This window comes from Epinephelus lanceolatus, chromosome 22 (assembly GCF_041903045.1).
Source record: "Epinephelus lanceolatus isolate andai-2023 chromosome 22, ASM4190304v1, whole genome shotgun sequence".
In the NCBI taxonomy this organism is placed as follows: Eukaryota; Metazoa; Chordata; class Actinopteri; order Perciformes; family Serranidae; genus Epinephelus; species Epinephelus lanceolatus.
In genome coordinates, this window is record NC_135755.1 from 7,036,227 (window position 1) to 7,048,804 (window position 12,578).

General features: G+C 41.5%; 1 protein-coding gene across 1 annotated transcript; it reads right to left on the minus strand.

The window, feature by feature from the left end:
• Positions 1 to 3,017: 3,017 nt before the first annotated feature.
• Positions 3,018 to 10,890, minus strand: LOC117245990 (uncharacterized). The gene is made up of 2 exons (XM_078163935.1): positions 9,709 to 10,890; positions 3,018 to 6,794 (listed from the first exon to the last, which is right to left on the minus strand). Exons 1-2 carry the CDS (start codon positions 9,836 to 9,838, stop codon positions 5,776 to 5,778), a joined length of 1,149 nt encoding a protein of 382 aa, XP_078020061.1. The 5' UTR covers positions 9,839 to 10,890; the 3' UTR covers positions 3,018 to 5,775.
• Between the last annotated feature and the right edge of the window lie 1,688 nt (positions 10,891 to 12,578).

Consider the following 12,578-nt stretch of genomic DNA (forward strand, 5'->3'; position numbering starts at 1 on the left):
TCAGTCTGCCCCAGAGAGCAGCCTCTCTCAGGTAGTCCTTTTGAAATTCGTGACTGACTGTACTCCTGTCTTCCCGTTCTTGTGAAGTCCGGACTCTCACGTGGACTTGCCAAGTCCGAACTGCCGAACTTCAGTATTGAGAAACGGCTTGAGACTCTGCTAATACACCTTTCTATCAGACGCCATCTTGTTCAGTGTGACGTTCGCAACAGTAAAGAGTACAGCTTCCGGTAGAGATGAGTTCATGGGCTTCAAAAGGTCCAAAATGTTGGATGGAATTGCGGGCTTACTCAGAAAAACATGCAGGAGGATAAATGTCATTTTCCGATTCCGGTCCGAGTTCAAAAGGCTGATGGGCCTCATGTTTTCACACTTATCGTTGGCTTTACCAGGCTTTGGGAGTAGAGTAATCAGGGCACCCCTCAAGGAGGGAGGGAGTATCTCCTTTTGAAGAGACTCTGAAAACATTTCGAGGAGGGGTGTTCTAAGTTTTGATTCAAATTTTTTTATAAATTTCGATGGGTAGGCCATCTGGACCTGCTGCTTTTCCAGAATTCATGCATCTTAATGCTGCTGAGATCTCTTCCAATGTCAAGTTTGCCCCCAGCGATGACCTTTCACATTCCTCTATTTGGGGGAAACTAAGTTTGTTTAGGAATGAATATAAGCTATGATCCATTAGCCCTACATTTATTTCAGAGCTGTAGAGTCTTTCATAAAAGTCTCTGAATTTGTCATTTATGGCGACAGGATCTACGATGAGTTCCTCCTTATCATTTTTAAGAATGGTGATAGACCTTTCAGTTGTCTGTAAGATGCTGTCTTATACGCCAAGCTAGAATTTTCCCCTTTTTTCCCCCTTGATCAAAAATGCATTGTTTCAGTTATAATAGGTTAGCAGCAGCTTTGGATGCTGTAATTTCGTTGTATTGTGCTCTCAAAAGTAATAGATCCTGATGAATCTTAGGACATGGGTTTCTGAAATAAATATCCTACATCATTTTAATTTTTGCCTCTAATAATAATATTTTTTGTTTGGCTTTTTTAGATTTGGAGCTTGTGAAGTTAATTATCTGGCCTTTAAGAAAGGCCTTGAACGCCTCCCATCTAGTGCTTGCAAATGTCTCATGGGTGTTAATCGTGAAGTATTCATCTATTTGTTTTCCAAGGAAACTAATTAAATCTGGGTCCTGAAGCCATTTCTGCTGAAACTTCCATTTGGGGGGGTCGCATTGCTGTCCTGGGTCTACGTAAACCAGGTTATTTATAGCATGGTGCGAGATTAAAATGCTGTCATAGTTGCAGTCCTTAATTTTACATGCTAAACTAGCAGACATTAGAAAGTAATCTATACGTGAGTACGAGTTATGAGTCCCAGAAAAACACAAATACACTGCCACATCAGGGTTTCTGTCTCTCCATATGTCTCTCAGATTTAGTTCCTTCATGAATTGATGTATAATTGCTCCACTTTTGGTATGGGTTGCATCTAAATGTGTTGAACTGTCTTTATTGGGGTCAAGTGTATAGTTAAAGTCTCCTGCAATAATGTAACGGCTGTTAAATATTGACAAAGTAACGAACAAATTGCTGAAAAAGTTTGGGTCGTCGTGATTTGGAGCATATATATTAACCAAATTGAGACATTCAGTGAAAAGAGTACCCTGGATTATCAGAAATCTGCCCGTTTTATCTGATATTACCTTCGTGACATTCAGTGGAATGGACCCATGCACAAGTGTCATGACTCCTCTCGCCTGGGTAGTGAAAGGTGCTGAATACACGGCCCCGCACCACCTCCTCTTGATCTTTAAATCTTTCCTCACTGCCAGATGCGTTTCTTGAAGAAAAATTATTTTAGACTGTATATCTTTTAGTCCCCGCTTTACCTGTTTTACTTTTTTAAGTTTTTGCATCCCTCTGCAGTTCCATGATGTAAATTTAATTTCTAACCCACTGGACATAGCAGTTAATACACCGGGCACCTTCTCTCCTTCTCTCTCTCTCTCTCTCTCTCGTATCCTATTACTGGATCTTGCTAACTCAGCCTTTCTGGATGTCACTAACTCGGCTTCTTCTCCAGAGCCTTTGTGCTCCACTGTCTCTCAAGTTAACTCATATCGCAGCGGTGCCTGGATGGTGTGACGTGTGTGGTTGTGCTGGTGCCGTGGTCCTGCCAGATGCCTCCTGCTGCTGCTGCCATCATTAGTCATACTTCTACTGTTATTATACACATATGATTATTGTCACACATGTATACTGCCAGATATTAATATATACTTTAAACATATTGTACCACAGTAGCCAGAACTATAATTATGATATTATTACTTTCATTAATGTTGTTATAAGCTACTGTCATTACCGTCTGTCCTCCAACTCTTTCTCTCTCTCTCTCTCTCTGTCTCTCTCTCTCTGTCTCTGTCTCATTGTGTCATGCGGATTACTGTTAATTTATCATGTTGATCTGTTCTGTACGACATCTATTGCACGTCTGTCCGTCCTGGAAGAGGGATCCCTCCTCAGTTGCTCTTCCTGAGGTTTCTACTGTTTTTTTCCCCATTAAAGGTTTTTTGAGGGGGAGTTTTTCCTTATCCGCTGCGAGGGTCTTAAGGACAGAGGGATGTCGTATGCTGTAAAGCCCTGTGAGGCAAATTGTGATTTGTGATACTGGGCTTTATAAATAAAATTGATTGATTGACTGATTAAACTTGGGATGGATTACTCATGATATAGTGTAAAAGGATACCTTTAACCCGCCAAAACAACAGTATGAAAGAACATCTTGAACACCAAACAAAGACCCGGTATCCCAACACCCAGGTCACTCCAGTAGACTTAGCGACCATTCCACACCGCGTGAGGAATAGTCAAGCTTTGCTAACCGCTCCATCTCTAACGTGGTCTCTCCCTCTGTTTGTATAATAGAAAAATAAAACTAAACTCTAATGCTTATTGTAAATTTGTGAAAGGAACTAAGTGTAATAACCAAGTCACTCCAGAAATGACATTATGTATGACATTCATTGCTTTTGCTTTACTGTATAAAAATATAAAAAATGCTTATTTTACTGTAAATTGTTCTGCCAGAAGTTAAAGTAAAAACTAAGTATAGCATAGGTTGCCTCCTGGGCAAAATAGTCCAGGTGTAGGCTGAACTGCTTACACAGTGTTAAATCAATCCCTTATGAACTGCATGAATTATGCTTTTGAGCATTAATAAAGTGATTACACATAAGCAGTTAACTATACCCAAACAGGGCGTCTCATGATGGAAAGAACTTTAAACCATACATATTATCGGCTGTGCCAACCCCCAGTTGAAGTTAGCTTTCAGTGTAAAGACAAATCAAGTGACATTTCTTATCAAAACAGTGCAACGACTTTTAAACTTTAACAAATACACAGGCATGTGATACTGATACAGACTCGTCGGGTGAATCTAGTGCAAAAGTTACCAAAAATAGCTTTGGTAAGAGAAATGTTTTTGATAACATTACCTGACTTCCCATCTTCTATTCATATTAGCACCGGCTGTTGGCAATAGCCAAGTTATTACGCTAGTTAGCTGATCAATTAGTCAGAGTTACTCAGCCTGTCTTTCTTCCTCTTGAATGCTTTTTATGAAGTCCTCCACATCCGCTGGCTTATCGAAAGTGCGTGTGTTGCCCTTGTAGGTCAGCAGTAACTTTGCAGGGAACCGTATTCCGTTCCTTATTCCCATGTTACGGAGCTTCTGTCTCACGGAGTCGAAAGCCTTATGCTTCTTATGCATCCTGGCTGCCAGGTCAGGATAAAACCGTATTGCTCTGTCCTCGTAGAATATCTCCTTTTTGTTCCGAAGCTCCTTCAGGACCATCACTTTGTCTCTGTAATTAAAGTTCTTGGAGGTGCGGCCGGGTCTTTTCTCGGTCTGACTCGATGAGCCCTTTCAATGGTTAGCTTCGTACTTAGGGAAGTTATGCCCAGAGCCTCCGGGATCAAAGCCTCGAGGAAAGAGCAGGCATCATTGCCCTCCGCGCCCTCTGGGAGGTTTACAAGCCTAAGTTTGGTCTTCTGGATCTTGCTTCAAGGTCGTCGATCTTGTCCTCCATTTCTTTGTTTTTATTTTCGAGGCTACGGACCTTTGCTACTGGGCTAATGACAGTGTCCTCTGCCTCGGAGATGCGAGTCTCTGCGCCCTGAACTCGTTCCAAGCATTCACCGACTTCTTTCCTCATTCCTTCAATTGCCGTCAATCCTCCATCAAATCTGCTGCAGAAGTCAGTTTTTAAATCTTTGATGGCTTCAAGAATTGGCTGGGGTTTGGCACTCTCATCTGTCATCTCACTAGCTTCCTCCGCCATTTTAGATTGAGAGGATTTGCCACGGCCTTTACCCTGCTTGCCAAGCGTAGACGTAGTCTCCGGATGACATCATATGCTTACATGGATGTTGATGACGTCTTCGCAGACTGAATCACCGTGACTTTGATCTAAACCTTACAGGCAGAAACTGCAAACTGTTGTGAATTGCAGTGATATGTTAATTCAGCAAACCTGTTTATTTCTGTTATTTTCAGCCATGACTGAAACATTTAAAGATGTATAGTTTAACACCATGGTTCAGACTGTCTCACCTGTCTGCTGTGCTTATTTTATGTCCTGAGTTGCTTAATTACTTCCCTTGCTTTCACTTGCCTCTGCAGCAGCTGCTCCTCTCATCCATCGATCAGATCAGCTCTGATTGGAGCTCTTGATCAGTTATCCACCCCATGACTCACACTACTGCTGCTAAGGGAAAACACAACAAAAACAACCAACGAAGAGTTCCACATGCACTACCTTTGTGAACCCGTAGAACCTCTGAATTTCAAGAGGGGACACAGAATGATACAGACGGACCCAAAAGAGACTAAAAATGGCATGGGAGCTAGGTAGAAAAAAGGGCTGTTTCTATCAAAGGAGTTTGGTGACTGTGGATGGGGACAGCAGCAAAACCTATCTTAGCCACATAAAAACAGGGTCACCTAAACAATATCCACATCAGTTTAAGAGGACACTACATTAAAAGTATTTTCAACACCTAACCATGCTGTCAGACAGCCCTTTACTGATGCAGTTACGTGATGCTCTCCTAAAAGCAACCAGACTCCACTGACAGAATCAGTAATTTTACCTCACAGAACACAATGAGTCGCTGGTCTTCAGCTGCCCTTCAATTGGACAGTTGGTTTGTGTTGTTGTGTGACTTTTGGAACCGACCTAACCATGCCTGTTCTCTTGTCTGCTTCTCCAAACTGGGAGAGTAAAGCTGATAACACACAATTCCAAATGAAGGCTGAGTCATGAAGATCGCTCAGCGATGTTTACATTTTTTTAAAAAATAAATTTACAAAAATGTCTGAAAAAATGTTTTGACTTACTCATATGGGCTATTTTGTGCAGATTCTTCTATCTTCTAATCTATGTTCACATCAGTTTTAGAATTTAGCAGTCAGAGTACCTCTCCTGCTCTGGATCCAAGTACAGGAAAGAGCCACAGTGCTGAATGCCCTGGCCCTGAAAAGCAGCAAAAGTCCAGTCACCACCGGATAACAGGTTCTGACCCAGCTTGGCTGTCAGAGGGGAAATACTCCCCCTGGCTGTACAAGACTGATCTTGGTAAGTAAGTAAGTAAGTAAATACATACATTTAAAAACATATAAAACATAAATGTTTGGGTCTGTGTCAGTCATTTGTCTTTTTAAAATATTATTCCAAAGAGATTTTTTTTTTGTCAGACTGAACAGCTGCATCACTTTTTTCCCTCATGAACTTTCATGTGTGTATGTAAATATCCATTTTGTGTAAATGATTTCCCACAGTCAGAGCAGTTAAATGGTTTCTGTCCTGTATGAGATCTCATGTGTCTCTTCCAAACTCCACTGTAACCAAATCTTTTCCCACACTCGGAGCAGCTAAATGGTTTCTCTCCTGTATGAGATCTCATGTGTTCCTTCAGATGTGCACTTTGACCATATGTTTTCCCACACTCAGAACAGCAAAATGGTTTCTCTCCTGTATGAGTTCTCATGTGTGTCTTCAGAGCTCCACTGGAACCAAATCTTTTTCCACACTCGGAGCAGCTAAATGGTTTCTCTCCTGTATGAGTTCTCATGTGTACCTTCAGATTTTCACTTTGACCACATCTTTTCCCACACACAGAACAGCTAAATGGTTTCTCTCCTGTATGAGTTCTCATGTGTACCTTCAGATGTTCATTTCGACCATATGTTTTCCCACACTCAGAACACCTAAATGGTTTCTCTCCTGTATGAGTTCTCATGTGTACCTTCAGATGTGCACTTCGACCATATGTTTTCCCACACTCAGAACAGCTAAATGGTTTCTCTCCTGTGTGAGTTCTCATGTGATTCTTCAAAACTACACTGTGACCAAATCTTTTTCCACACTCAGAACAGCTAAATGGTTTCTCATAAACAATCAAATCACTGACAGGGACTTCATCATTTTTCAGACAGTTTAAACCTGACTGAGGTTCTCTGGTCTCCGTCCAATCATCACTGTCATCAGTCTCAGGTTTTAAATGTGAATCTGGATCTGAGTTCCTGGCTGGTTCTGCTCCTCCACGGTCCTCTCCCTCTGCTTCTGTTTCCATCTGTTCAGTGTGTCTTTCATGAAGCTGTGAGGACTGAGGTTTCTCTTCATCATCTTCACTCTTCACACGGACAGGAGTGGATGTGAACTTGGTGATATCATCCTCCTCCAGCCCTTGAAGCTGCTCTCCCTGTTCCACCGACAGCTGCTGGACGTCTGCAGGAAACAGTAAAAACACACACACACACACACACAGTGAGTGAGGTTGAGGTGAGCTTCAATTTCATAGCAGTCATTAATATATACTGTTACTCTTGTCATGTCTGGAGGCTACAGTGTGGCTCTTTATGTGCTCAAACTAAAGTGAATTATGTGAGAATGATTGTCCATGGGATGGGAGAGTTTGCTGTGAGTCAAGTTTGATTACTGGCAGCCTGAGTAAATAAGATGCTGTTAGTACATCAACTCAAGTACTACTGCAGTACAAATTTGTGGTTCTTTTACTTCACTTGAGAATTTCGAAAAACTGTATGAAAGTGAGGCAGAGCCGATTAGGACTGGGTATCACCACTGATTTCCTGAATCGATTCGAATTCGATTCAAGGGGTCTCGATCCAATATCGATTTGACTGGAGATTTTTCAGTTACAAGACCAGTCCCTCCAGGATCTCGTGACAGAAAAGCCTTGAATTTGCGGCCAATTTTGTCAAAATTGCGATGACATTGCAGCAAATAACAAAAATTGCAAGTCAGGAGAAAGAAAATTTTTAAAAAAAATTAAGCTACTGCCTCCAAAAAATAAGTCATGTAATCACTTGCTATAATAATCATACTGAATATTACAAAAACAGCTGCAAATGTTTCAGTTCTCTTGTTTAGTTTTATTTAATTAGTTTCAAAACATGGACTCCAATAAAGTTGCAAAAAATTCTGAGAATATTGTAGCCCTCAAACCAGACAGTGTGACTGTAAAACAACGTGTAAGCTACATCTTCTGTAAACATAACATTTCAATAAATTCAACACATATTGTCTGCATTTAAACAGTGCAAATTCTTATGTCCATATAGAGAATTTCTCCATACTGCAATGCTATTAGCACATTTGATGATGCATCTGAGGACGTTTCAAACGACACATTCGCGACGATTTCTGGTCAGCCGTAAAATGCGGAAAAAACATGGATAAACAGCGGGACTTTTGAAAAATTGCAAGCCCCTGCAGATATTGCGGACTTTTGTTTAATTTGCGTTAATTATTGCAATCGCAAGATGGCAATTTTCTGGAGGGACTGCAATACCAATTTTTGCTAGTATGTGAAAGAGATTCTCAGAGAACTAATCGTGTAACATTTACAAGGAAGTATTTTTTTTAAAAAGAAGAAATTCACAACAGGAATAAAACTGAATATTTCATAATTAAATGTTGTTTCTGGAGCAGCAACAGTAATATTAAAACAGCAAAGTCACAATACAAACTTAATATCTCACTGGAAACAAAATAAAAATGTCAAGAAAATAAATCATATTCCTGACATCACAGTACTGAGTGAATTTTCAAAGAAAGAATAGAGAATACAGACATCAGTCAGTATCAGTCCTCCTGTCTACTGATGATGACTCACTGCCTGCAGGTCACATGACCACCGACTTTTTCCTCGAGAAGGTTTTATTGCACACACAGTAACAAGTGTAGTTGTCATCAGCTCAAGTTATCTTCACTTCTCTGTCTCCACCGCGGCATCTTTACTCTGTGATTGTGTGTCTGTGTGCGTAAAAGTGGCGTGGCAACCAGGACGCACAGACAGCAGGAGGAGACGCTGCAGCGCTGCAGACCTCTTCACTCACTGTGACTCCAACTGAGGTGTGTAAGGTTCTGAAAAGAGTTAACCCATGGAAAGCAGCTGACCCTGACAACATCCCCGGCCGTGTCCTGAGGGTCTGCTCTTCAGAGCTGGCTGAGGTCTTTACAGACATTTTCAATCTGTCCCTCTCCCAGTCATCTGTGCCTGCATGCTTAAAGTTCACCACAATAGTGCCCATCCCCAAGAAAAACAGTATAACCTGTCTGAATGACTATCGCCCCATAGTACTCACCTCAATTGTAGTGAAGTGTTTTGAAAGAATAGACATGTCACACATCAAACGGTTCATTCCAAATACACTGGACCCACTGCAATTTGCATATCGCCAGAACTGATTGAAAATCGAACTATTGCTGCATGTATCTGTTTAGTCCGAATTGGCGTTCTACGCATGCGCCACTTTTTCTTTCACGGGTTTTCACCCAGAAGAAGAAGGAAATAACATAGCAGTATCTCCCGGAAAAACAAATACCGTGGCAACTGAGAAGCAGAAGACGCACTTCTGGATGGACGAGGAAACTACATTCATGCTCCGACAGGGGCTAAACATTGTGAAGTTTATGGATGGTAGGAAAACGCGTAGCACAGATTTATTTTAAAACGTTTCTGAACAACTGTTAGCTTCCTCTTCCTTATTACTGAATAAGTGGAACGTTGTTAGCAGCCTCTCTTCAATAAAGGCAAGTCTAATAACATGGCAGGGAGGAGGAGAAAAAGCAGAAACAGCCACAGTGAGATGTTGATGAAGAGCTGCAGACAAACAGCTCACCTCCAACAGGTAAACTTCTTCTACCTGCCCTGCTGTGGAAAAACACATGTAGCAAAAAAAACACGGAACTTAAACCGTGGATCAGCCCACTGCTTTAAAACATCCTCACCCGAGACCACCCATCATCAGTTTTAGACACAACATCAAGAAGGAAGCCCTGTTGTAATGGAAATGCAAATCCCTGCTGTGCTGGGCTGATGGTCCAAGCCAAGCCAAATCAAGCCAGCTCATGTCTGTCGCAAAGGGATATAAGTGGCTGGAATCAAACACTACACAAACAAGCCACAGTGCCCTGCTAGTGCTGTTTGCTGTGTAAGATGAGAACCCCCTGGCAGAAGAGAGAGTTCGTCTCTTCTCTACAGAAGACACCGACAGAGTCTGACCTTTTATTTTTATCCAATTAAGACACAAAAATGACTTGACTCAACTTGCTTGAGACTTGAAGGTTAAAACTTGAGACTTGCTTAAGACGAGCAAATATGTGACTTGACAGATACCTGACTGAGGTTCTCTGGTCTCTGTCCAATCATCACTGTCAACAGTCTCTGGTTGTAAATGTGTATCTGGATCTGAGTTCCTGGCTGGTTCTGCTCGTCCACAGTCCTCTCCCTCTGCTTCTGTTTCCATCTGTTCAGTGTGTCTTTCATGAAGCTGTGAGGACTGAGGTTTCTCTTCATCATCTTCACTCTTCACAGGGACAGGAGTGGATGTGAACTTGGTGATATCATCCTCCTCCAGCCCTTGAAGCTGCTCTCCCTCCTGACTGATCCAGAGTTCCTCCTGTTCCTCTTTAATGTGTGGAGGCTCTGGGTCCTCCTGGTCCACACTGGAGCTCCACTCCTGCTGCTCAGGGGGAACCTCTTCTTTAACCACCAACAGCTGCTGGACGTCTGCAGGAAACAGGAAACACACACACAGATGTTACAGACATCAAACTTCAGACTACAAACTTCTACAGATCTCTGAGCATGAAACAGCTTCACAGTGTTCACTCAGCTGTGTCAAGGCCAAAACACACCTGTGCTGAACAACAGAAGACCCCCTGCCCCTCCCTTGTTAACCCCTCGCTCACGGTTAATGCACTTAAATTGAACGCTCTACAGAGCAGCATCCACGTCTCCCTGTGACCTGCATTCATGGACAGCCAGGTAAAGATAGTGTTTGCCCTCAGTCTTGGTTTTGTTTGTTACTCTTGTGAGATTAAACTATTAAAGCATCTCATACAGCCAGCCTAATTTAGGCAATAACTCACCATTTACCAAGTTTAAATAAACCAAGTTTAACAATAAGTAAGCTCGTCTGGCATAACATCAGACCATCTCCCTCCAACTCTCTGGCTGATTCTGGTTCACCAACTTCCTGCTGTGTTCAGAGACAGACGCTGAATTGCTTTCCCACTTACACGTCTTTAAAAAACAACAATTAAAGGGTTCTGATGGGAAAGTAAGAAGAGAAAGTATAAAATAAGCCCTGCATTTAAGGCCTGAAGAAAAGACCCATGTTTGTAGGAAGGTGAATTTGATGTAAACAAACCAAACTACCCCCATAAGACTCTTTTCTCTTCAGCTCTCTGTTAACTTGTAGTTTACTTGAGTATTTCTATTTCCTGCTACTTTATACTTCTACTCTACAACATCTCAGAGGTTCATATTGTACATTCATACTACACTTAATTTGTTTAACAGCTGGAGTTACTTTAGTGATTCAAGTTAACAATACAAAATATGTTAAGAGAATAAACAATGATAATCATTTAAGGATGGTAAAGCTAACGACACCACAGAAGTTAACGACACCAGAGAAGCTAACGGCACCACAGAAGCTAACGGCACCAAAGAAGCTAACGACAGAAGCTAACGACACCAGAGAAGCTAACGACACCAGAGAAGCTAACGACACCAGAGAAGCTAACGGCACCAAAGAAGCTAACGACACCAGAAAAGCTAATGACACCACAGAAGCTAACGACACCAGAGAAGCTAACGCGGCGTATAAACATCGACAGACTGAATATTTATTGAACAAACCTGCAGTTATGTTATTAATAATGAACTTGTAATGTTTAATGAACAAACCTGCTCTGTGTAACCGAAGCTGAGGGTTGAAAACAGCGTCCAGTAGTTTCCGTTGTCGCTCGATCTCCTCTTTTGATCGACAAAGTTCCTCCTCGTACTCTGCTATCGTTCTTTCAAACAGCCCAAATATCTCTTCAGCAGCCGCAGTTAGTCGCTGCTTCACCAACGCTCTCAGCATTTGGACTTTAGACATGTTCACACTTTAAAAACACAACAAAGAAGCCGTTTCTCAATATGCGTTCTTGTGCGGACTTGTGTTCTTGTGGACTTGTGACGCGTCATCAGTCACAGCCCAAGTACTGTTCCAGTTCAAAGTTCACATCTAGCCAAGTTCAGTCCAAATTCCCGGATGTGTTCTCGCCACACCCATTTCACCGGGGATGCATCGGAGCAGACTTGTGCAATAACAGAGATATTGCATAAAGCGAGATACCCCACCAAAGAGCATGGATACCAAGAGGCGAAGCTCAACAGAACGCCCCATAGCAACAGACTCGCCCATGGTTTCGTCCTACCGCCGCCATTTTGGACTGTCAGCAGACCGCAGCAGACCCGCTTGCATACAAAAACACACAGACAAACTGAAGTATATCGCTATTAATTATGCTTACAATGCTACTCACCTCGTGATAGCTTGGTCACAGCTGCTTTTTCACGTTTTTGTAAAGCAAAATATAGACTTTAAAAGAAACAAAACGAAGAAAAACGGCCTAGATGGCATCTCTACATATTACATCCACTTAAGAGAAGATTAACTTAATTACTCCTTCAAAATCACCCCATAAGCCAATCTACAAATTAAAAAAAAAAGAAAGAAAGAAAGAAAGAAAGAAAGAAAGAAAAAAATCAATATTTTAACTAGAAACACATTCATGGTGACGTCACATAGTCAGGAATAAAGACTTATTTACAGTTTGTACAGGGGACAGTAATAATAATCATAATATATAGGCTATTTTAATATGATATATTTTAATGCAAAAGCAGTAATCAGTTCTGATATAAATGGTCCAATAAAAAAAAAAAATATATATATATATATACATATATATATATGTTTGTGTGTGTGTGTGTGTGTTACCTTCCCTCCAAAACTGGCATATTAAATTGATATTAAAACACTTTAAAACGTACACCTCAGGAGTTCTTACCTGTCGGGATCCTTCGGGAAACGGTGGAAGGCCAGGTGCGGGGTGTTCCACTGATAGTTGTTGCAGTTAATTGCACTACACTGTTTTCTTTTACTTTTTTTCTCCTCTCTTCTTGACATCTTGCATGTTGTCTGGCCGCAA